The sequence below is a fragment of the Onychomys torridus genome, chromosome 4 (assembly GCF_903995425.1).
Source record: "Onychomys torridus chromosome 4, mOncTor1.1, whole genome shotgun sequence".
Taxonomy (NCBI): Eukaryota; Metazoa; Chordata; class Mammalia; order Rodentia; family Cricetidae; genus Onychomys; species Onychomys torridus.
In genome coordinates this window covers 94,875,910-94,902,264 of record NC_050446.1, presented here as the reverse complement: position 1 = coordinate 94,902,264, position 26,355 = coordinate 94,875,910, and the positions used below count along the sequence as shown (strand labels likewise).

Genomic DNA, 26,355 nt, shown 5'->3' with positions numbered 1-26,355 from the left:
TTTAGTTGAAATCAGTTTATTTTCACATCGTGAGGCATTAAGAGGAAATAAAAATACAAAATCACCATGGATATTAATAGTGGTAACGTGATAATGAACATATGTATACACATAATATACAATAAATCATACAAGGAAAATGACTAGATGTTAAAAGAGATTTGAACTACAAATAAGGATTTTGATGAGTTGTCTGGGTGATGTTCAAAATCTCAACACCAGTCTTGTATGGCACATTTATAAAAGCTGTAGACTTTTTCAAAACAATGATCTGCTGTTTTAGTAGGGTTTAGGGGAGGGTGTGGAGAGCAAGGATCCTGTGTTTTATGAACATCGACTTTACCATCTAACAGGTGAAGCCTTGTATTGAGACTGTGATGAAGAGAAGGTTCGCTAGACTCCCATGACACAGAGTGTGACAATATGGAAATACTGACGCACACATTTTAAAGGAAACAGAAGCCCAGTTTAAATATAAGCCAGAAGTACTTCCAGAACCAATGAAAACAAGAACAGCTTAAGGCAGTTGTCACTATCTCTACTTTAAGTACACTTGTGTCTATTTCATGAATAGCCCTAGCTAGGTAACAATATATAATATTTTCCATTACAAACCTCTAAGCTTTTGCCAGGTATGATGGCACATGTCTGTGATTTCTGCACTTGGGAGGCTGAGGCAAGAGGGATCGCGTGTTTGAGACCAGCCTGGACTACACGGTAAGTTCAAGTTCTGCCTTGGCTACATATAAGAAGGATCAAAATAAAAATTTATCACAACACGCCTGCCCCACCACCATCTTTCTTCTTGCCTGCCCAAGGCTGCCAGCACACATCTTCAGCATGTTTCCCAGGCACCCCTGAGAACACAACCAGGTTCAGTGATCTGCTAAGAGGATATATAAGACTTAGCGTCATCACACTCGCAGCTGTGAATTAGTATAGCAACTGAACTGTAACACTGAAATCCAGTCTACCATCAAAATTGTTATGGCTAATGGTGCTCCAAAATTTTGCCAGAGACCAGTAACAAAGGTACCTTCTGTCTGGTATGTACCAACATCCTAGACTCTCAGAAGGAAAGCAAGTGCCCCACATAAACCACACTGCACAGCCTGGTCACACTGAGCCCTCCTCATCCTCCTATCACATAAGTTTCTAGCTGTGTCTAGCCAGTTTATCAAGGCTTCAAAGGAACAGACTGCTATGTGACTAATCTGCAATTTCCTAGGAACAGACACCACAGAAGTTTTCAGACACAGGAATAATCCACTTCAGAAACATTTTTAAAAGACATAATACAGAATCTGCTGTCTGAAGAATGTTCAACTCACTTCTAATAAGTTATCAAACACATATTCGATCTTTTTTAGCTTTACCAAAGAGAGGAAAATAGATGTGGATCTTAGGGATTGAGCTCAGGGAGACACCTGTCTGGTCCTGGTACTCCAATGAATAAGAGGGCTTTTGCAGTGTTGCTAGCAACAAAGCCTATTAATATCCTTGTCACAGTCATCTAGAAATGGACTTGGCTACACGTAACTACCAAAAGTAAAGATGGCAATCACTTGGTGTTAACAGTTTGGGCATGAACTTTAGAAACAAAAGGTAAAGGAGGTACTACATCAAGTCTGTGAAGATAATTTTCTTCAGTAAGTATTTTAGGGATACCCAAGGAAATTTCCTTTTGTTGTTCTCGCCACCTGAGTATATTCTCAGCCAGTTCTTCTGTCTCTTTCACCAAAATATCCATCTTGGCTAAAGCCTTGCTCTGGAACATTTGAAATAAAGAGAAACAGAAAAAAAAAAAATCAGTTACTGATTACCATTATGTTAGAAACAGATTCATTAAACATTAACATCTGATCTTTTTCTAGTCCCTTATTACAAAAATTCCTTAAAAACGGTGTCTCTACCCCCACCCAACCTACACATCTTCTATCTGTGAGTCCACTTCTCCATTACCATCAATTTTAAACTTGACGCAAACAACCTCAGGCTTTCTCACTGTGCCTGGCTGGTCTGGAACTCACGGTAATCTCCTGCTCCATCATCCCCAGGGCTTTGGTCACAGGCACGTGTGTCACCAAAGTTGTCTTAAGCTGTGCTGAAGGTATAGGGGTTAAAGTCTGCAGTTCTACAATTTTCCTTTCTTTTGGTGCTGGAGATGGTGCAAAGGCCTTTCACGTACTAGGAAAGCACTGTAGTAAGCCCTCAAAGTCTGTATTTCTAACATATTCCACACAGTAATGATCCTCTCGATCCATACTTTGAGTGGCAGGGCTCAATCTAGTCTATTCACTGTTTTCTTCATGAGTAAAGCATAGTTCTGACCAATCTACTCCTCTGTATTCTTCCTTTACAAAATGAACATGGACTGGAGTGAGGGCTTAGCTGTTAAGGGCACACTGGCTGCTCGTCTAGAGGACCTAGGCTTGATTCCCAGCACCCACACAGAAGCTCACAACTGTCTATAATTCCAAACCCAGAGGTTTTGGTATCCTTTTCTGGCATCTGAGGCATCAGACACACATGGCACAGAATACATGCAGAAAAAACAATACATACACATAAAACAAAACAAGGGGCTGGAGAGATACATCAAAGGTAGAAAGTGCTTCCTAGTCTTCCAAAGGACCTGAGTTTGGTTCCCAGCACCCATGTCAGATGGCTCACAACTGCCTGTAATTCTAGCCCTACAGGATCCTACACCTCAGGCACCTGCACTCACACACTATTGATTTTACTGATTCTTCAAACTAACTGAAAACTTTCTAAAGTCTTTCTATGTCCTATCCTGTTCCCAGTCCCCTGTACTGAAAGTAATCTTTCTTGTGATCAACAGATAGCAATTCCTAATAATTTTATTTTATTTATAAGATTACACAATATAATCTTTTTTTTTTTCCAAGATGGTTTCTCTGTGCAGCTTTGGAGCCTTTCCTGGAACTCACTCTGTAGCCCAGGCTGGCCTCGAACTCATAGAGATCCGCCTGCCTCCCGAGTGCTGGGATTAAAGGTGTGCGCCACCACCGCCCGGCTCACAAATATAATCTTATGAAGTAAAAAGTATGTATCTTGCTAGGTATGGTGGCATATGTCTAAAATCCCAGCACTTGGAAGGCAGAGGCAAAAAGACAGTTTGAAGCCGGCTATACAACAGGACCATGGGGGTCGGGTAGGAGGAGGGAACCAGATGGGAAGGGAGAAAAATAATGGAAATTATGTTAAAGCAATATTTTTTAAAAAATGGGTTTTTTTTGTTTTGAGACAGAATCTCACTTTGTAGTTTAAACTAGTCTGGAACTCACTACATAGTGCAGGTTAGCCCCAAACTCCATAACAATCTTCCTCAGGCATCCAAGTACTAGAATTATAGGTGTAGGGCACCATGCTTGGTTAAGAAAATGTTTCTTTTGCTTCATGATTTTAATAATGACTAACTCAAAGTGAAATTAGCCAAGCTCAGAAAGACAAACACCATAAGTCTCGTTTCATATGTGTGTTCTAGATTTGAATTGTGTGTCTGTGTGTCATGAATGTGAGGGAAACAGTGATGAGAGTCGGGGTAAAAACGTAACAGAATACATGTGACATGCAAATAAAAGGAGACACTATCCAGGAAGAACTGGATGGAGGAGATGAGAGAGGACAGCAGCAGATGAGAATACAATAGAACAAAGAGAAATTGCACATCCATGTGAGAATGTCATGATGAAATACACTGCTTTGTTTGTTAATTTAGGAGTCTGAGGCCAGCCTGAGCTACATGAGACTATAAAAATAAAATAAAGACCAAAAAAATTAAATGGGAAGGTCACACAGTTGAGGTTCTAGTATAAGAACTAAGAGCAGCTATATTAGTAATACTCACCATTTGCTTTAGGTTTTCGTCTAAATGAGGGATATTTCTAATTGTTTCAAGATGGGTTTCCAATTTCTCAATGAAAGTCACAGCTAATTCCAACAAATGCACCATATCTCTGAAAGAGAGCGCATGGGTGAATGTGAATTGTGAATGTAAATGTATCCCACAGGCTCCTGTGTTTGAATACTTGGCCCCTATTGGGTGGTGCTGTTTGGGGACTTACTGGAGCTTTGGGGCACAAGGACTAGATGGTAGATATAGCTCAATGGGGGCATCCTTTGAAGGTGCTCTCTAGTTCCTGATCCATTAAGATGTGAACAAGCCATGCCACAGTCCTGCCACCACAGATGGAGCTGCCCCAGCTGTAGGTGTTACTGTTCTGTTACTGCAAACATTACAGCTCTGCTAGAGACTGGGTGGGGTGTTTCCCCAATGCAAGTGTTACAGCTATGAAGGGAAAGGTATCCCGGCAGTCAGGAACCAAGAAATACCACAGAGGTGAACCGCACAACAAACCTCACGAAAGAGATTTACAGGGAAAAACCCAGAAGAGTGGCTGCCTCTACAAGGATGAGGGGTGAGAAGCACTAGAGCAGTGAGCAGAAGACAGGGTTTATAGCGCTTTTTTGGAGGGTGGAGCTTCCCAAGGTGGGGATTGGTGGGTTTTCAAGTCCAGGGCATTACAGTGTTCTGTGGGTGGAGCCTGGTGGTTAGAAGTCCTGGGGGGGGGAGGGGCAGGACCCAGCCACTTGAACACCTCCCGGGACTTACAGCAGCCACAACGCCTTACCTACAATGTTGGATGGATGTGCTACCTCTAAACTGTGAGCCAAAACAAGCCTCATCTCAGCTAAGTGGCTTGTTAGAGTTCTGTGACAGCGGTTAGAAAGGAAAAGCAATATAGAGAGGAAACGACTTTTCTTCCTCCTCCTCGTTTTCTCCTCTTCCTCCTTTTACAAATTTATTTTGTGTGTGGGTGTTTTGCCTGAATGTCTCTATGCACCATGCAGTGCCCATGGCGACCAGAAGAGGGCACTGAATCCTCCAGCCCCTTGATTCTGTTTCTTTTCCTTTAAATAGGACTGTTGATTTGAAGTAAGCATATCTAAGGAGCATCATTAACAAACATTTAAATGGAATTATCACCAGTGAAAAGGTTCTTCTCTTTCACTGAAGCAAAGCTTAGATTGTCATACAAATAGAAAAAACGGAATGAGCCAGGCATCATGGTTCGATCCTTTAATCCCAGTGCTCAGGGGCAGAGGCAGGTGGATTTTTGTGATTTCCAGGCCTGCCTAGTCTACAGACCAAGTTCTAGAAGAGTCAGGGCTACATAGAGAAACCCTGCCTCAAAAAACCTAAAAAAGAAAAAGAAAAATGGAAAGACATATTATTCATGATAACCGAAATCTAACTGCTGGAAAACCCTCAGCAGAAATGAGTGTGGTGATACGTTTCTTTATTCCCAACACTTGGGAGGCAGAGGCAGGAGGATCGCTGTGACTTTGAGATCAGCTTGGTCTACATAGTGAGTTTTAGGCCAGCCAGGGGCAAATATTGAGCCCTATCTCAAAAAAGAAAAAAAGGAAAAAGAAAACCCTCCATTGTTGGTAATAACCATTTCACATAAAGTCACTTCCCTAGACAAAACCTCATACTGGTTCAGAGAACAGAGAAGACACCAAGGACAAATACTACACTGAAAAAGTATCAGATCATTTTTTTGAATCTGCATTATAAAATCTTCAAAGTCATTACTCAGTTCATCTTTTTGCTGTTGGCTTTTGTTTTGTTTTTAAATCACTTGCCAGACACTTTGAGATATATTATCAGTAAAGGGAAGAATAAAGTCCACTTTTTTCATCCTTGGATACACAGCAAGTTTGAGGCCAGTCTATATAAGACCCTGTATTAAAAAAAAAAAAAAAAAGGTATTTCCAATTTTTGTTGCCTCCTCCTTCTGTCTTTTTGAGACAGGGTCTCCTCACGTAGCCCTGTACTGAAACTCACTCTGTAGACCAAGCTGGTTTCAAACTCAGAGATCCACCTGCCTCTGCCTCCTCAGTGCTGAGATTAAAGGCATGTATCACCATGTCTAGCTTCAGTTTTTGAGTCTTTTAATGTTTTATCTTCGTTAAATATCAACAGAATTTTCATATAAAGGTAATGATAAATGTACTTCATAAAAACAGTCTACACATAATAAAGCAGGTCTTACTTACTGTGCTGCATGTTAGGAATCTAATGTTTTCACCAAAGCCATAATTTATAATTCCTAAAACAACTGGCAAAACAAAGTTCTTTCTTTTCTTCCAGTTATAATTATTTAAAAACAAAGAACACTTTCCAGTGTAATGTATCAACATTAGTAATGTTAATAAATACAATCAATAATACATTGTTTTGTGGATTATGCTACAACCTAAATGTCTAAACAAAAGCTACTTTAAAAAGACATGCACAATTCTCCGTTTCTGCTTCGTGATCTAACCTGTGATAAACAGCTTCCACTGGCAAGTTCTCCTGGCATATGGGTCTCAGCAGTCTTTGCCTGATGGCCCGCTTCTCTTTTAGCACTGCTTCCAGATGATTACTCATGCTCTGCAGAGTGTCACACTTCTCAACTACATAAACCAGAGATGGCAACCACAGTCAGCAGCAGGACAAGTATATTTTAGAATTGTTAAGAATCTCTTTCTTGGTTACTACAGAGATGGCTCAGTGGTTAAGTCCACTTACTGCTTTTCCAGAGGACCCACACTGGCAGCTCCCAACCATCTGCAATTCCAGTTCCAGCAGATCCTATGTCCACTTCTGGCCTCTGTGGGCACTGCACACACGCAGTGCCCAGACACATAGCCATACACATAAAATTAGGTGAAAGTAACCAAAGTCAGCATTAACCTAAGGCTGGATATAGCGGCACATACCTGTAGTCTCAGCACTCCTCAGGCTAAGGCAACAGGATCACTGAAGTTAGGAGTTAAACCTAGTCTAGGCAAGAGATCCTTATCTCAAAAGCAGATAACAATGAAATCAATCAAATAAATTAACCTCACAGTCTCTAAACATCTTTCTTACTTTTTCTTTAGTAGCATCAATTTAATCTTCATTTTTGACTATTTTCTCTGATATTTCCTACTAACAACCAATCTCTAGTACTAAATTCTTTCCTGTGTTTTTCAAATCTACTTGTTAATTCTGCCTTAAATCCAGGGCCTATTTCATATAATAATTATACAATAATCATAAATCTTAAAATTTAATTTTCTCCCTCCCCATCTACATGCCCCTTTTGTTTTCAAAAGGACATGTCTGAGAGTAGATTATAGACAGCATGACCTTTAAAAAAACAAAAATTACATTAGTGTATATACGTGTATGTGCAGGAGTGCCTACATGTGTGGCAAGGTACTACGTGAAGGTCAGAGGACAACTTTCAGGAGTTGGTTCTCTCCTTCTATGTGAGTCTTAGGGATTAAACTAAGGCATCAGGCTTGATGGCAAATGCCTTTATCTGATGAACCATCTAGAAACCCATGATCTTTTATTCTTTTTTTGTTTGTTTTCTTTGTTTTTCAAGACAGGGTTTCTGTGCAGCCCTTGCTGTCCTAGAACTCACTCTGTAGATCAGGCTGGCCTCGAACTCACAGAGATCTACCTGCCTCTGCCTCCTGAGTGCTGGGATCGAAGGTGTGTGTATACCACCACTGCCCATGGTTTAAGTTTTATTCTTAAAACTTTACTCCAAGAACATACTCTTATGTACCTACAAAACATTCCCAAATTTGGAATTTTTTCCTCAGGAAATTTATTCATTTTAACTTTTTTTTTGCAGTATTGGAGACTGAATCTAGGGCTTCATACATGCTAAAAAGATTCCATCATTGAACTACATCCCCAAGCCTTTCCCCCCAATATTTGTTTAAAAGTTTTTAAAGATTATTAATTTATTTAATTCTGTGTATATGTGTGTACACGTGTGTAAGCATGTGTCACAGTGTTCATGTGGAAGTCAGAGAGCAACTTTTTGGTCAGAACTCAGGTCATTAGGTTGGGCAGAAAGTGCTTTCACCCACAAGGGTTTTTACCCACTAAACTGTATACCTGACTCTGTTTGTTTTACTGCATTTATTATTTATATATGAGAGTGGATGCATGCATGCATGCCACGGTACATTTACCAGAGACCAGAGCACACTTTTGGGAGGAGGTCCTCTCCTTCTACCGTGTGAACCCTGGGACTAAACTCCAGTTCTCAGGGTCACTGGCAAGGGCCTTTACCTGTGGAGATATCTTGACAGCCCTGGGTTTGTTTGCCTGTTTTCAGTTTTTCTGAGACAGGGTTTCTTTGTGTAGCCATGGCTGTCCTGGACCTTGCTCTATAAACCAGGCTAGCCTCAAACACACCAACTTCTGTCTCCTGAGTGCTGGGATTAAAGGCATGTGCCACTATGCTAAATATGGAGTGCTAGGGATTAAATCCAGAGCCTCATGAATGCTAAACAAGCACTCTACCAATTTCAGCTGCATACACAGCCCTTTCAGCAAACGTAACTCTGAACTCTTGTCTTGGAGAAGCTACTATGGTTTGGAAACTGTGTCCCCCAGCATTTAGGTGTTGGGAGTTTAGTCTTCACGGTGGTGGCTGTGGGGGGTGGCGGGAGCTACAAGAGGAATGGGGAACGATTAAGGGCTAGGCCCTTGTAAAGACGTCAGTTCAACTCATCTTCAAGAGCCCTCCTGCTGGACATGGTGGCATATGACTTTAATCCCAGGATTCAAGAAGCAGTGGCAGGTGAATTTCAGAGGCTTAAGTCCAGCCTGGTCTACACAATGAGTTCCAGGCCAGCCAGGACTTCATAGCGAGACACTGTCTCAAAATTGCACAAAACTGCACAAAACAAAACAAACAAAAACCCTTCCTGCTGCACAGTGCTATTGTATTACTACTTTTTAAAAAATTTATTTTTATGTCTATGGGTGTTTTGCCTGCATATATGTATGTATATGCTTTATGTGTGTGCCTGATGCCCATGGACATGGATTTCTCAAGATTGGAGTTACAGATGTTTGTGAGCTGCCATGTTGGTGTTTGGAAAGGAACCTGGGTCCCCTGGAAGATCAGCCAGTGATCTTAACCAATGAGCCATCTCTGTAGTTCATTACTCTACTTCTTATACTTTGCTTGCTTGCCCTTTAAAAGAACATAAAAACTTGGTTCTGCCTGGCTTCTGATTACTGGTTGGTTCTCTTGGAATGGGTGTTACAAAAGAGAGAGACTGACCCTAAATCACTCTGGATTCTTGTCCTACAATATGATGTCTCCTCTTGCCATGAGCTCCGGTGCTGGAATGGCATCCACTATGTGGACCTTACCATAGTTGAGCTATGTACCTTGAAACCTCCAAAACTGTAAGCAAAATAAATCTTTTTTCCTTTTACATTATCCAGCCTTAGATACTTTCTTGTGGCAACAGAAAAGGAGATTAATAATGTCACTTTCTTTTTTTTTAAATTTAAATATATTTATTTATTAAATTTTTTTCCATTTTACATACCAACCCCAGTTCCCCCTCCCTCCCCTTCTCCCGCCTCCTCACCTCCCTCCCACTCTACCCCCATCCATTCCTCAGGGTAGGTAAGGCCTCCCATGGTAGTCAACAAAGTCTGGCATACCAAGTTGAAGGAGAGCCTAGCCCCTCCCCATTGTATCAAGGCTGAGCAAGGTATCCCACCACAGAGAATGGACTCCAAAAAACCCAGTTCATGCACCTGGGATAAGTCCTGGCCCTGCTGTCAGGGACCCCACAAACAGATCAAGCCACACAACTGTCACCCACATTCAGCGGGCCTAGTTCGGTCCCATGCAGGTTCCCAAGCTGTCAGTCCAGAGTCAGTGAGCTCCAACTAGCACCAGTCAGTTGTCTCTGTGGGTTTCCCCATCATGTTCTTGACCCCCTCTTCTTTTTTTTTTTTTGAATGCTGAATGCCATTTATTGAAGGAGGGAGGAGGTCTTAAATACAGGCTTAAAGCACAATGGGAGAACCCTGGATGGCAGAAGTTCGCTTCTGATTTTTTTTTTGAGCTGAGGACTGAACCCTGGGCCTTGTACTAGCTAGCAAGCGCTCTACCACTGAGCTAAGTTCCCATCCCCGATAATGTCACTTTCTATATGCTATTTTCACTAGTCAAGTCAACTGGACTTGTTCCAAACTAGCCAAGGCTAAACAGTAAGAAATCAAAACAAAACAAACAATATCTGGGAAAGATTATGACATTATAATTCTGCCACCTGGTATTTAGATACAGTAATTCAAGATCAAGCTGAAATCCTAATGGTTATTCTTTTTTTTTTTTTAAAGATTTATTTATTACGTATACAGAAGAGGGCACCAGATCTCATTACAGATGGTTGTGAGCCACCATGTGGTTGCTGGGAATTGAACTCAGGACCTCTGGAAGAACAGTCAGTGCTCTTAACCTCTGAGCCATCTCTCCATCCCCATGGTTATTCTCTTAAGCAACAACTTACCCAAATAGGAAGGATGAGTAAGATCTGCTGTATCCTTTTCCAGTTTCAGAAGTTCAATTTCCAGGTTGTTCTACATGAGGAACAAGAGAAAACTTTAGCTCACTCAGCAAATGTCCTGAAGCTCAAGGCTTCAAACACTGATAAAAAAGGACACGCTAGGAAAACACAGTACAAGAATCTACATGGGGTTGGGGATTTAGCTCAGTGGTAGAGCACTTGCCTGGCAAGTACAAGGCCCTGGGGTTCAATCCTCAACTTAAAAAAAAAAAAAAAAAAAAAAAAGAAGAATCTACATGTTCCTTAAATGGGATGGAAGGATGGTTTACATAAAAGTCATCTGGTGCCAGGCGGTGATGGCGCACGCCTTTAGACCCAGCACTCAGGAGGCAGAGCCAGGTGGATCTTTGTGAGTTCGCGGCCAGTCTGGTCTACAGAGTGAGATCCAGGAAAGGTGCAAAGCTACACAGAGAAACCCTGTCTCGAAAAACAAAAACAAAAACAAACAAACAAAAAAGTCATCTGGAACTTTTCATTTTGGTATCCTGATTCCTGTTATTACAATTAACTACTACATGCACCTACCAGCCAGGCACCAGGCACTGCTCTAATTGCAAAAGAATTGGTTTTTTGTTTGTTTTAGAGTTGGGCATCAAACCCAGGACATTTTGTATGCTAAGCATCCACATTTTCTCTGAACTACACCCCAGGATACTACGCACTTTTTAAAATGGAGAAATAGAAGTCAAAAGCTCATAATTTACCTGGGAGATTTCAGCTTGAATATCTGAGATCTGCTGTAATCTGGAGAAGTTCACAAAGCAAGGAGCCGTTTTCTTAGATATATCTAACATCTCCTATTGGTGAATGAAGAGGGAAAGTATAGTAAGTTATAAAAAGTATGCACACTAGAATAACATACACAAGGGACTAAAAATAACATTGTCATCAGGCAGTGGTGGCGCATGCCTTTAATCCCAGCACTTGGGGAGGATCTCTGTTAGAGGCCAGCCTGGTCTACAGAGAGGTTCCTTGGGAACCAAGGCCACATAGAGAAACCCTGTTTCAAAAAAATAAAATAAAAGTAACATTCTGTCCAAAACTACACCTAACACAAAGAATGCATTAAAACTGTAGCAATGAATATCTTCTGTTTTTATTTCATTTTGATAAGGTCTAATGTAGCCCAAGGATGACTTTGAACTTCTGATCTTCATAACTCCACTTCCCAAGTGTTCAGCATAACACCAGGGTTTCTGTTGGTTGTTTTTGTGTGTGTGTGCATTGGAGTACATGTTTTATGAGTGCATGTTCATATACATGCATATATGTGTATATTTTTGTGGTGGCCATAAGTCAACATCTGGTGTCTTCCTCCATCATTTCTCCATCATACTTTTTGACCCAGTCTCTCACTGAACCCAGAACTCACCATTTAGAGACAGGTAAATTAGGAGATAGTTAGCCTAGGACTCTAGTTGGTTTTGGTTATGTACAATCCCCACTTGTAACAATGTGCTTGGCACACTAGCTCCTTTCCTTGCTTATGCTAGGTACTGTACTTCTCTTCAAACAGTGCACATAGCAACCTTAGAACCCCTAGAGCTCCTCACTTGTACTGTGCTACATGTGCTTTCATGCCTCGACAACAGTGCAGTTTCTCTGCCTCTGGTAAGAAGCAGATTTAGACAGTTTCTACACAAGTACACTCCTAAAGCACATGAGGAACACTTTGGCCTGAATTGCAATGTGCAGACAGGCCAACAACTGAGTCCTCTAGTAAACTTTTAGGGAAAAGCCCATTACTATTGTATGCCTGTGCATATCTTAGGAACTGTCTCTTGCTGTGATAAAAAGCCATAACCAAAGAAACTTATAAAATAAAGTGTTCAGCCAGGCGGTGGTGGCGCAAGCCTTTCATTCCAGCCCTCGGGAGGCAAAGGCAGGCGGATCTCTGTGAGTTCGAGGCCAACCTGGTATCCAAAGTGATTTCCAGGAAAGGCGCAAAGCTACACAGAGAAACTCTGTCTCAGAAAAACCAAATAAATAAATAAATAGATAAATAAATAAAGTGTTTAATTTGCGTTTTGAGTTTGAGAGAGTCCATAACTGTATTAGTCAGCGTTCTCTAGAATAACAGAACTGATAGAATGAATCTCTATATCTATAAAAGGGGATTTATTAGAGTGGCTTACAGACTGTGGTCCAGCTAGTCCAACAATACCTGTCTGTCACCAGGAAGTCCAAAAATCCAGTAGTTATTCAGTCCATAAAGCTGGATGTTTCAACTGATCTTCAGCATATGCCAGGATCATGAAGTAGTAGGCTCTAATGCCAGTGAAGGAATGAAGTTGCCAGCCAGAACAAGGGCAAGCAGGCAAAGAACAAGCACCTCTTTCTTCCATGCCCTTATTTAACCACTATCAGTAGGTGTGGCCCAGATTAAAGGTGGATCTTTCTACTTCAAATGGTTTATTAAGAAAAATCCCAGCCAGGCGGTGGTGGCATACTCCTTTAATCTCAGCACTTGAGAGGCAGAGGCAGGCAGATCTCTGAGTACAAGGCCATCCTGATCTACAGAGTGAGTTCCAGGACAGCCAGTGCTACACAGAGAAACCAACGAAAAAAAACAAAATTTTTGCCAGGTGGTGGTGATGTAAACCTTCAATCCCAGCACTTAAGAGGCAAAGGGAGGTGGATCTCTGTGAATTTGAGGCCAGACTGGTCTACAAAGTGAGTTTCAGGACACCCAGATCTGTTATATAGAGAAACCTTGTCTCAAAAAAATCAAAAACAAAACAAAACAAAAAATCCCTCAGCTGTGCCAACCCTCAGGTTTTAGTGAATTCCACAATGTAGTCAAGTTGACAACCAAGAGCAGCCATGACAAGTCCACATTTGTCAACTAGACATACAATCGTGCTTACTTTCCAAATGAAAACAATTACCAGATCATAATTCTACCTAACATGATATAACTATCACACATACAACCACAAACACATTATAAATTGTAGAACAGGTGGCAATGTCCCTAGAGGGACATTCTTTTAGTGCCTCAAAACTTAAATATGATAACCACTGATACTCTCTTAATTGACATTACATTACATGATAAAGAAACCAAGGAAAGAAAACAAATATTTGCCCAAATACTTTTTTTTTTTTTTTAAAGAGCTGAGGATCGAACCCAGGACCTTGCACTTGCTAGGCAAGCGCTCTACCACTGAGCTAAATCCCCAACCCCGCCCAAATACTTTCTTAACAAAATATGACAGGAACACTCAATTACAATCCTTGTTTCTGCAACTGGTCACATAGCCTTAGCTGGTATTTATAACTACCTCCTTCTACTACCCATTCTGTATTTCCTCCACCCTCAGCAGGTCCTGGTTCTTTTCTTGGAGTAGTAACCCATACCTTCTTTCCTGATGGATCTGTGCCCTTTGTCATCCTGCCTGGATTAGGCCATTGTGGCTTTCCACTGACTTTAATCATAGGACATGACAGCACCAGAGACTCTGTAAAGGATCTCCCGCACTCCAGACATAACCTGTCGCCCCCAGACAGCAGGAAGTAAATTTAAGAACATGACATCCACATTCCCAAGAGGTCTTTGAATGGGTTATGGCTATTTGTCATTGTTCAGGGTGGTTAGTTACAAGTTGTTACTGGTGATGGTCAGGAAAAAATCTGAACAAAGGAGTTTAGATTCAGGGTTCTTATTTTGAAAAGAAAAAAGGGGGAAACAGATATGATAGGATAAAAGGGTAGATTATTGAATCTACTTTGAAAAAAAGATACAGATATGATAGGATAAAGGGTAGGTTATTGAATCTACTTTGCAAAGAAAAAAGGAAGGATATAGATATCATAAGATAAAAAGGTAGATTACTGAATCTACTTTTAAAAAGCAACTGCTAGGGGCTGGAGAGATGGCTTAGTGGTTAAGAGCACCGGCTGCTCTTCCAGGGGACCTGGGTTCAGTTCCCAGCCACCACATGGTGGCTCACAACCATCTGTAATAAGATCTGCTACCCTCTTCTGGCCTGCAGTCAAACATGCTGTATACATAATAAATAAATAAATCTTTTTTAAAAAAGTATTAAAAAAAAAAAAAGCAACTGCTGGCTTTAAATATTTTACACTGGATTTTTATATACTGTATACAAATTTGAGATTAGTTTTGTTAGAACATACTGTACATACATTTTTAATCTTGTTCAAGGTTTTGTACCTACACAACTCATTTAACAATGAAATGCAAATTTCAAGTCCTTAAAAGTTATTATTACAAACTATTTAGGATAATGAAGAAATGCAAGTTAGTAGTTAGCCATTACAATAAAATTTGTAGTCATGTTAGGTATGTTTTCAAGGTCAAACAGATATTTTAGATAGACAGGTCATCTTCAAACACTTCAGAGATCTACAGAATATGGCATTTAAGATGATTTAACAACATAGGTTCTTCTTTTTTTTATTTTTTATTTTTTATTTTGAGACATGTCTGCTCCTGGCAGCACCAATCCACCTCAGAGAAGATGATGGGCACCAAAGAAACTCCATATGGAGTTTACTTTCTTTTATTTTTTTTTAAAGATTTATTTATTTATTATGTATACAGAAGAGGGCGCCAGATCTCATTACAGATGGTTGTGAGCCACCATGTGGTTGCTGGGAATTGAACTTAGGACCTCTGGAAGAGCAGCCGGTGCTCTAATCCTCTGAGCCATCTCTACAGCCCTGGAGTTTACTTTCTTTGTGGCAAAAGTTAGCCACTGGGCAAGAAACTGCTCTTGCCTCAGCTGCTGACAGTTGTTCAGATTGAACAAGCAGGACACAAAAGAGAGTGACTGCAAAATTTTGCAAAGACAAGGCAGACAGTCCTTCAAAAATCCTGCTTCATAAAAAATTCTGTCAAATATTCTAGGCCTGTAAGATAAGGATGGATACCCCAACATTGCAGAGGAACCTTGGGTGACTTGTCCAGGTGGCCAGCTGTTTCTGTCATTTCTCACAATTTTTGCAAGTTGATTGCTTACACTTCCTGTTTACTGAGGTAATATTATTTTCTTCTCAGGTCTCTGGAGTTGAAGACTAGATAGTTATAGTTTTCCTTGTTAACAAATTCAGAAAAGAAACTCACTAAAGAGGGGTAAAGTATATAAATTTGAGAGACTAATGGAGTATTTTCTCTGAATCTGTCAAATGTTAATGGACTAGACATAATTGATATAATTATTGCCTGTATATATTATATATAGTTACTGTACTTAATGTATATAATTTTTCTTATATTAGGTATAATCTTTTTTTAATTTTAGACAAAAAGGGGAAATGTGGTGATATTTTATTTGTGCTCTAACAAATAAAGCTTGCCTGGCCGGGTGGTGGTGGCGCACGCCTTTAATCCCAGCACTCGGGAGGCAGAGGCAGGCGGATCTTTGTGAGTTCGAGGCCAGCCTGGTCTACCAATCGAGATCCAGGGAAGGCGCAAAGCTACACAGAGAAACCCTGTCTCGAAAAAAAAAATAGTAATAATAATAATAATAAATAATAAAATAAAATAAAATAAAGCTTGCCTGGAGATCATAGTGCATGGCTAGCCACTAGTTAGTCATAGAGGCCAGGTAGTGGTGGCACACCTTTAATCCAGCATTCCAGAGGCAGAAGCAGACAGATCTCTGTGAGTTCAAGGCCAATCTGGGCTACATAAGATTGATCCAGTCTAAAAGAGAAACAGGGCCAGGCAGTGGTGGCACACATGCCTTCAATCCCAGTACTAGGGAGGTTGAGACAGGAAGTGATATGGCTGGGTGGAGAAAGGAATATAAGGCGGGAGGAGACAGGAACTCACTCTCAGTTGACGATTTGGTAGAAGCAAGAACTCTAGCAGCTGGCTGCTCTGCTTCTCTGATCTTTCAGCTCTCACCCTGATATCAGACTCCAGGTTTTCATCAATAAGACCAATTAGGATTTGAGCTACACTGTTACTCCTTTCTTAGCCTGTTGGCCTAAGGGCACTGGAAGCCTAAAGTGATCAAAAGGAAGTCTGAGCTTCCAGTTCAATGGAATGTTTGTTGTGTTTCCTGGCACGAAGTCCTCCCCCCACCTCCCCATCCCGCCCCCGCCCCAGCAGAATTTAAGGTCACAGGAATAGGAAGCACAAATTTTCCTAGTGGCTCACTAGGGTTGATAGTGAGTGGAACCATTTCCTTTTCCACCCACGGCTATGGGAGAAATCATATCCCATATTGGATGCTGATTCAAAGTATAGACTGCCCTCTGAAGAACCCTGCCCCAACCCTTCAGGCTGCTGCCACCTGATTGGAGCTGTAACTGTGTCTTCAAAAGGCCATTCCATTGTTCTATCAGGCCAGCTGCTTCAGGATGGTGGGGAACACGGTCAGCCCAGCCGACTCCTTGACTGTGGGCCCACTGTTGCACTTTAAAAGCCGGCAGTGGTGGCGCACGCCTGTAATCCCAGCACTCGGGAGGCAGAGGCAGGTGGATCTCTGTGAGTTCGAGGCCAGCCTGGTCTACAGAGCTAGACCAGGACAGGATCCAAAGCTACAGAGAAACCCTGTCTCGAAAAACCAAGAACAACAACAACAAAATGATACGTCAAAAAGGAGAGGGTTCTGGGATCTAATTCTGCCAACGTGCTGAATGATATTGGAGGAATTTCTTTGTCTTTTTAGGTGTTTCTTTTTTGTTTGAGACAGACTCTCCTCTAGTCTACCCTAGACTAGGCTTTAACTCTGAGCAATCTTCCTGCTTCCACATCTCCCAAGTGCTTAGATAACAAGTCTTGTATCCACACATCTGGCTGTTTCTATTTCTTCAACACTTTAGGATATCAAGTCGCTAAGGACTCTTACACGAATTAAAAAAAAATCTCCCATCAAGTCTGCATTAATAATTTCTACAGGTGAATTACTAACTTTCCTAACTTCTTTTTTGGTTTTTTGAGACAGGTTTCTACTTTGTAGACCAGGCTGGCCTCGAACTCAAAGATCCACCTGCCTCTGCTTCCACAGAGCGCCAATCCATCGGCTTCAACTTCTTTTTTTGTATCAGTTTCCTTCCCTTCAATTTTTTTTTTTTTTTTTTTTTTTTTAGTTTTTCGAGACAGGGTTTCTCTGTGTAGTTTTGGTGCCTGTCCTGGATCTCACTCTGTAGACCAGGCTGGCCTTGAACTCACAGAGATCCGCCTGGTTCTGCCTCCCGAGTGCTGGGATTGAAGGCATGCGCCACCACCGCCCGGCATACCTTCCCTTCAATCTTAATGTCCTTGGTCTCTCCCAGTTCCTTTCTCTCTCTCTCTCACACACACACACACACACACACACACACTTTATAAGATGTTCCCACAAAGTCTCCACTGGAGTTTTTCTGTATTCACAGAGCCTCTTGCCCCAAATATGCTTCAGTAATTCCCATAAATAGGCAGGCGTTCCTGGAAATGCTTGTTTTAAGTACCGGCCAGTATCTCTTTCTTACTGCCTCCGGCTCTACAGGGTAGAGCAGCGGTCCTCCACCTGTGGCTCTCAACCACTTTAGGGGTCGACCGACCGACCGACCCGCCCTTCGCGGGGGTTAGCCTAAGACCATCGGAATGCACAGATGTTTGTGTTACGATTCATAAAAGTAGCAAGATTACAAAGTAGCAACGAAAATAGTTTTATGGCTGGGGTCATCACAACATGAAGTATATTGAAGGGTCCCCGCAGCATCGGGAAGGTCAAGAATCGCTGGTCTGGTGGAAGCAGGATCAGCGGGAGGAAAAAAAAAAAGGCAGAGCGCTGTTCCATCTCCGACAAGCAGCCCGGGAGAACCTGCAGGCACTGGAAACCCAGAGGACTGGGAACGCCACCTACTCCGTCCCTCACTCTTCAAAGAGCCCACGGGAGAAGGGCCGCGGCCGCCAAGGGGCGCTACCGGGTATCCAACACGGCCCTCAACTGCCCCCCGCACGGCGCAGCCACGACCACCACCTCACAGCGGAATTCTGTCGCCCCCTTGATGACGCCGTCGCAGCCCCCCGCCGCGTACCTCGGTGACTATCCCCGAAGCCACCCAGTGGTTCAGCAGTAGCCCAGCGGCACTCGGCGCGGACGCCGGGTCCCACGGGTTCGCCGCAGCCATGGCTCCCGCACACCTCTGGAGCCCGCGCGAGGAGTGAGAGGCACACAGCGAACGGTCGCGCGGCTTGATGATGTCACAGGGCGTTCCCGCCCGGGCGGAAGCCCTGGGAGCGCGTCTCAGGCGAGCGCGGGTCCCGGGTGTTCCCTGGCCGAGCCTTCTCTGCACTGAGCCGTAGGAGGCGAGTCTCGAGCTCCCTGATCCCGCAGTGGCTAGCGGAGGCTCCCTGGCCTTAGCTCGGCTGCCAAAGCAGCAGGACCTTGTGGTAGCGCTGTCTGCTAGTCTGCTTTCTCCTTGCCGCCCTCTTTGGCTGCCCCCTAGGAAGTAGGGATAGGCAGAAGGTGACAACTGGGACCTGAGACCCAAACGGGAGGTTTACCTGGCGGCTGTACGTCCAGACTGGGCGGTGACAGCTACTCTTCTTTCCCGCAGGGAGCTGAGCCGCGGCGCTAGGATGGGAAACAGTGCCCTCCGCGCTCATGTGGAAACAGCGCAGAAAACTGGTGTCTTTCAGCTTAAAGACCGTGGTCTGACCGAGGTGAGAGGAGAGGGGACGGACCATGACACTAAAAGGGAGGAGGGATGGCGGGGTGTCGAAGTTTATTGGTGCGGGGTTTTCCACGCTGTGAACTCCTTTCTCCAGTTCCCCTCAGAGTTGCAGAAGCTGACAAGCAACCTTAGGACCATCGATTTGTCCAACAACAAGATCGACAGCCTACCGCCCCTGCTAATAGGAAAGTTCACTCTGCTGAAGAGCCTCTCCCTCAACAACAACAAACTGAGTATGGCTCTTGTGCCTGGCTAGGTTTTGCTAGTGATCAGCAATTATGAAGGGTGCTTTTTCCTCTTACAAGCTGATTTTGTTATGAAATCAGTTCAGGGGATGCAGAATGTTAGAATATTGAATAGGAAGCTTTCTGCCTCATACAATTACATCTACACGCCTCCTTGGATAGCATAATCACTATTACTAGGTTAATTTGAACTTGCAAGACTTACGGGATGCAATGTAAACGGTTATCTAATATGGGGGCAGGGTGGAATGGGAGGCTCTTCCAAACCTCCCTAGATTGTTGTTAGAATATACCTAGGTCCCTTTATAAAACAAAACTATTATACACATAAATGCCTTTCTGCATCTTGATGGCTCCTTGATCTTCTGAACACTGTTGGTAAATGTGCGAATCCTATGTAAGAAGCGAGGACTGGTGATGTGGGCCTGGAATCCCAGCCACTCAAGAGGCCGAGGCAGAAGGATCATAATTTCAAGGCCAGCCACACAACTTAATGAGACCCTGTCTCAAAAATAGAAACAAAAACAAAACGAAACAGGCTGCCATCTGTCTTTTTATAAACTTTAGTTCTATCAGATTCAGATTTTTTAAAAAAATTTTTTCTTCACCAGCTGTTCTACCCGATGAATTATGTAATCTTAAAAAACTAGAGACTCTAAGTCTAAACAACAATCACCTGAGAGAGCTACCGTCTACCTTTGGGCAGCTTTCTGCCCTGAAAACCCTGAGCCTCTCTGGGAACCAGCTGGGAGCACTACCACCCCAACTTTGTAGCCTGCGACATCTGGATGTAGTGGATCTCTCTAAAAACCAGATTCGGAGTATACCTGACACAGTGGGGGAGCTGCAGGCCTTCGAACTCAACCTCAACCAGAACCAGGTCAGTTTCTGTGTGTGTGTGTGTGTGAGATCCCTCTGTCCCCCCACTTTGCCCCCCCCCACACACACACCAGTGTATGTTCGGGTTTATGGTCTCCTAATACTTTCCTGTTCCTCAAGCACTAATCATGGAGTTGGATACCAGAAGCTAAAAGATTTCATAAGCTGAAGTTACTTCAATGCCCAGTGTTACAGAGTGAGTTGATAGTACTGTGTAATGGTGTTCAAGGTGTTTTGAGGAAGGCAGAACAGAATAACAAGGTGAGATATTTAAAAAAAAAATTGTTGGAAGCTTGGCAGATCTTCAGTTCCTTTTCACACCACCAATCATTTAGTGAGGAGCCATGTTAGGGATGGAATAGTGTAGGGATGAGACCTAAACCCATAGAATCTGGGTCAGACATCAGACATTTTTGTTTTGTTAAATATGCACCCTTTTGTTGAAAAATCCCTAAGTGATAGTTTTTCTGGGGCTAGCTTACCATTGGACAACTTTACAACTGGAATGTTTCGCCTTGTTTTGGATCTTCTTGGTTAACGTTTGTCTAGGGAAGCGCTCTGGTCTAGACAGGAGGTCTAGTGATAAAAGATTAGGTAGCCCTTAGTTTCTGTAGCAACTATGCCTCCATGTATATACATTAGCTACCATGGACATGTTGTTACTGGGCTAGACCATAGTTAACATTATGATACTCAGTCTTTGAGGTTGGCTTCATCTTTTCCCTGAGATTTTTAGGGGAAAAACTGTCATCTATTAAGCACCAAGTATTAGTTGATGATTAGTTCCCTATGGCTAGACTGTCTAGTTGGAAGGTTTCTCAGACCTTACTTGAATTACCGGGGGAGCTTAAGGTCATCTTAGTATTTGATTCAGTGAGAGGTCTAAGAATCTGCCTTTGCAGTAAGTTCCCAGGTGGTGGTTGGAGATACCAGGCAGTCAACAGAATTTAGTGACCTGGGGCTGGAGAACAGCTGAGTGGTACAGTAATTGTGTGGCATGCATGAGACTCTGGTTCATCCTGTAGCATGGGAAGGAAAAGGCTTGGAGCATTTAATTGGCCAAAGTGAAGGATCAATAACAAAGTGTTTGGTGTTGACTTGGAGGGCCTACACAATGCTGGTGAATGGACATGCCATGTTCATCACTTGAATCATCCGAATGTCTTAGTGAAAAATTGTAGACACAAAACTACTAGAGGTTAGTAGATAGGACTGTTGATACAGATTTTGAGGTCATAAGTGAAATGGCTTTAAGAATGATTGTTTTCTAGAAGGTTGAGAATGTAAAATATTAAGCATTAAGGATTTGTGCTTGAAAATAATAAAGATGTCAAAACAGAATCAGGGGAAATTCAAGAGGAAAAATCTAGTGTCGTGAACAAAGGGGAGTCTCAAGAAAAGAATGGGTAGTCCAGTCGGGTGTAGCAGTACATGGGAAGCATGGATGGAATCTTGGCTTTGGTATCAAAATGTTTGTGTGGTTGTTTCTGAGTGGCAGGTTACATGATTCTCCTATTTTTTATAATAAATGTACAGTGCTTTTATTATCATTTTTATTTCTGAAAAGCTACCGGTAACCTTCAAATCATTTGAAAATGGAGGAGTAACAGAAGGTATGTTAACAGAGGCTTCTGGAATGAGTAGGCAGTGAGAAACCGGAGGCGTGGAAGAAGAGCTAGGACACAGGCAAGGTTTGCTACAGTGTAGGAAAAGTGGCCACTGTGCTCTTGTACTGTTGTGTTGCCCACAGATATCTCAGATCTCAGTGAAGATATCCTGCTGTCCTCGCCTCAAAGTGCTCCGGCTGGAGGAGAATTGTCTCGAGCTCAGCATGCTGCCACAGAGCATCCTCGGTGACTCCCAGATTTGCCTGCTTGCTGTGGAAGGCAATCTCTTTGAAATAAAGAAACTTCGAGAACTAGAGGGTTATGATAAGGTGTGTATAAGCATCTTCTACATTTCTAGTGTCTGTACCAGAGAATGTGCTGAGGTAACCTAGGTGATGTCTGCAGTTAGCATCACCAGGTTCATACTTTGGAGGTAGTTCTAAGACTTGGTCAGACTGTACTGTGCCAAGGTGACTTTCTCCACATTCTGCTTATTGTAAAGCATCTTTTTATGCTTTCTAGTAAAACATATGAAAAAAAAAATCAGGGTGTGGCAGCATGGCTTTAATCTCAGAATTTGTGAGGCAGAGGCAGGCAGATAGATTTCTGTGAGTTCAAAGGCCATCTAGGGCCACATAGTGAGAATCTGTCTCAAAAAGGGAGAAGAAAAAAAAAAGTAAATTTTGTATGTAATGAACCAAGTCAAATTAAAAAGAAAAAAACCCCATAAAAACCTAAGTTTAAAAATACTCTTCTAGGGCTGGAGAGATGGTTCAGAGATTAAGAGCACTGACTGCTCTTCCAGATGTCCTGAGTTCAATTCCCAGCAACCACATGGTGGCTCACAACCATCTGTAATGAGATCTGGTGCCCTCTTCTGCCTGCAGTCATAGATAATAAATAAATCTTTCAAAAAAATACTCTTCTATTTGCCCATACCAAATACCGTATGTATATTTTTCTTTCATGTTTTTAGTACATGGAGAGGTTCACAGCCACCAAGAAGAAATTTGCATGATGTTCTCCAGGACAATGGGAACCTTAAGGACACTGACTTGGAACCTCTGTTGGAATTTGGCCGAGTTAAAGGCTCCTGATGTTGGAGACACTCCAGATTACATTTCATTTAATAACATTTTTCCTTTTAAGGACTATCTCAGATAAGCTAAAGGAAAAAACTTAGGAGACAGGAAGAGCCCTTCATTTTGAGCCAATGGATAGGGCGATGGCCAATGTTGATCTTCAGAACCATTAGTTGGGCTCTTAAGAACCAGTAGGTGGTTGCTATTCATGCAGTGAGGAATTGCTGCCTGGTAACAGAATGACTCCATATCAGAGCTAGAGGTTTTGTTGAGTTACATCGTGCCAGCTTTCATAAAGTCAGTTACTACATCTCCTCTGTGTTAACACTTCATGTTTTTATGAAATTTGTTGGAAACTTGTATGGCTAAGGACGTATGCTTTTGTTTCAACCCATCAATTCAATAGGAGTGTTTCCACTTGGAAGTTGGGAAGTACAGAAATATGTAGCTATCTTAAAGCAAGCTTTGTCAAGAGGAGCATCAGCACAACAGCCATCAAGGAATGTTCCCCAAGGCTGCAGTAGCAAATTTTTACTATTGCAGGTGCCTTACTGGTAGAAGGCTCTGAAGAGCTAAAAGTATATGCAAAAATTGTATAGTTTTTGTTTTTTTAGATAGGTTTTTGCTATGTAGCCCAGGCTGGCCTCAGACTTACAATCTCCCCATGTCTACTCCTTTAAGAACTGGATTACAGGCATGCGCCAGACTCAGCCTACTTGTAAGATTTTAAATAAATTTTAATAAGATTTTCCTGAAGCTTTGTTAAAAATCATGTGTTATTTCTGGTAATTTCTTCCCTTTTTGTATTTATAACTGTACTAATCAAATTACCTTCAAGAAAACCACTGCTATAATATTTTAAAGTAACCTATGTTTATCATGGTTATTCTCTGAATGAGAGGATATACTAAATAAAATATTTTTAATGAACTTTAGAAGCAATGTTAATCATTTAAAGAACTTATCATCAGTTGAGTGGTCCTGTGTTGAAAGTAAACTGGGAATATGGATCTGGTTTGGTTTCATGAGCAGCGAAATCCAACTGATATAACTCAGATGTTTCTGGGGAACTGGGAATCATGTTAAGAGAATGTGAAGGTACACAGAGAGAGAGATTTCAGATCGTTACTGATAAGAACATTGCAAAGCAATCCCCAAGACTGGTTTCTGAAGTCTTCTCTTGGCTAAGGATATACTGGTAGTTCTCAATAGTAGTTAAAACTAGCTTAAAGTTGAAAAACCACAGAGCTTACAGGAAGCAACCTTTCTGACCTTAAATCTGATCCAGGTGTTCTTTTCCCCATGTTGCTTTCTCTATTTGTTGAAAGGTGGTATCAGTTTATCAGTGTCAGGAAGGTTTTTGTTTGTTTGTTTGGTTGGTTGGTTTTTTCTCCTCAGATTTATTTTTCTGTGTGTGAGTTTTCTGCAGTGGTCAGAAGAAGATACTGGATCCCCTGGAACTGGAGCTACAGAGCTTTGAGCTGCCATGTGGGTGCTGGGAACAGAACCAAGATCCTCTAGAAGAGCCACAAATGTTCTTAACCACTAAGCCAACTAACTCTCTACCTTGTTGTTATTAGTTTAATATGTATTGTTCTTGCTGATCCACTGAGCAGCTGACTTCTCTTGGCATTTTACCAATACAATACCTCTCATCTAACAAATCTGAACTTATAAATTTAATAACTTAAATGTATTCATTTGTGTTCCCCACTCCTGTAATAATCACTAAGTACCACCTTTTCTTCAGTCTCAATTCCATGTCCAACCATACCAGATTATACTGCTCCAGAATGCTTAGTGTTGTTGTTCAGTCAAGAAATGCCCTCTCTCACTTACTTGGTCCTGCCCTGTATCTAAGCTCCTTCCCTAAATCTAATCCGAATTAACTGCTCCCCAATCTGCTGACAGAATGCTTTCCTCATCCTATATTTACCTCTCTTGCTAGACTAAAAGTGCTTGAGGCTAAAAACTATATAAAGTAAGGGGCTGGAAAGATAGTTCAGGGATTTAAAGTACTTGTTCTTGCAAAAGACCCAGGTTCAGTTCCTATACATACATGGTTCACAACCATCTGTAACTCCAGTTCTAGGGGATCCAACACCTTCTTCTGGCCACTGTGGGCACTAGACATTCATGTGCTGCACATATATATACATTCAGGCCTAACTTTCATACACAAAATCTTTAAAAACAAAAACAAAAAACCTATTCAGTAAGCCTTAAGTTTTAATTTAGTGTGGAGTAAGCCTATGGATGGAGTAAGATCATGGGCTCTGTCCTCAGAGGGATCAAAGGTTTGTTACTTAATAGCTTTCTAGGCAATTTACTACCATCTGTAAATACAGGTAATACTTCTCATTTCTCAAGTATGTATTATAGTCAGAAGATACAAAAAGCAACACAAGCAGGAACTCAATGAAACAAGCCCTCTGTCTTATCTATAAAGTCTGGAAGTACAATTGTGTAAATTATACAGGAATAGAAGGCGGAGAGCTAGCACTACATTAAGTGGCAAAAAACAAAGACTTCAGGATAAGTGACCAGATTATCAATATGAGAAATACAAATCAAATTAGGAACTTAATCAGGATAACTAAGAATTTTAATGAGATCACCCAGGAAACTAGCATTCAAAGAAGTTTTGTTTTTATTTTATTTTACATTATTTTGGTTTTTCAAGACCAGGTTTCTTTGTGTAACAGTCCTGGCTGTCCTGGAACTCAGTCTGTAGCCCAGACTGGCCTCGAACTCACAGAGATCTACTTGCCTCTGCCTCCCGAGTGCTGGGATTAAAGACGTGCATCACCACCACCCAGCTCATGTTTTTAATTTTTATTACATTTATTTTATATGTATGTGTACACAAGCTTGCATACACCATGGTACCACATGTGGAAGTCAGAGGACAACTTTATGAGTTGGCTTTCTTTTTCCACCATGTAGGTCCTAGAGAACAAACTCGAGTTGTTAGGCTTGGCAGCAAGTGTCTTTACCTACAGAGCCACATCATTGGCTCTTTTTTTAAATTTTTAAGTAGGTTTTCATATATCCCAGATTGTCCTATAACTCACTGTATAGCTGAGGATGACTTCTGATCCCTTCTGATCCTCCTACATTCTCCTACCTAATACTGAGACTGGAGGGGCGTGTCACCATACCTGGCTCACATGATGATATAGGATTGAACATACATATTCTTGAATACTAGGCAAAGACCCTATGAACAAGCGATTCTACAACCCCGGTCCTGAAAAGTTAATTTTAAATGTTCATTATAGGATGTCTAGAATGTAGATGTTTAAGTTAATGGGAGAGTCATAATCCATATGTGATAAGGAGAGATCAAGAGTTGAAGTGAGAATAAAGGATAAATTAAAACTGAAGAAATGGTGAAATGGGTATAACTGTACAAGATGAAATTTGAGCTTTACTGTTTTGAAGTGA

At 41.8% G+C, this 26,355-nt stretch overlaps 2 protein-coding genes across 5 annotated transcripts; one reads left to right on the top strand and one right to left on the bottom strand.

The window, feature by feature from the left end:
* Haus2 (HAUS augmin like complex subunit 2) lies at positions 1-18,613 on the bottom strand. The gene is made up of 6 exons (XM_036184898.1): positions 18,457-18,613; positions 11,163-11,255; positions 10,402-10,471; positions 6,357-6,489; positions 3,872-3,980; positions 1-1,768 (listed from the first exon to the last, which is right to left on the bottom strand). The coding sequence occupies exons 1-6, from the start codon at positions 18,547-18,549 to the stop codon at positions 1,562-1,564; spliced, it is 705 nt and encodes a 234-aa protein (XP_036040791.1). The 5' UTR covers positions 18,550-18,613; the 3' UTR covers positions 1-1,561.
* On the top strand, positions 18,480-23,838 carry Lrrc57 (leucine rich repeat containing 57). Of its 4 annotated transcripts, none has more exons than XM_036184897.1 (6): positions 18,480-18,720; positions 18,979-19,084; positions 19,190-19,328; positions 19,952-20,220; positions 21,970-22,155; positions 22,803-23,838. In XM_036184897.1, exons 1-6 carry the CDS (start codon positions 18,617-18,619, stop codon positions 22,842-22,844), a joined length of 846 nt encoding a protein of 281 aa, XP_036040790.1. In that variant the 5' UTR covers positions 18,480-18,616; the 3' UTR covers positions 22,845-23,838. The 4 variants fall into 4 exon arrangements, with proteins under 4 accessions (XP_036040790.1, XP_036040789.1, XP_036040788.1 ...); XM_036184896.1 differs by having other exon boundaries at positions 18,492-18,727; XM_036184895.1 differs by having other exon boundaries at positions 18,492-18,887.
* Positions 23,839-26,355: the final 2,517 nt, after the last annotated feature.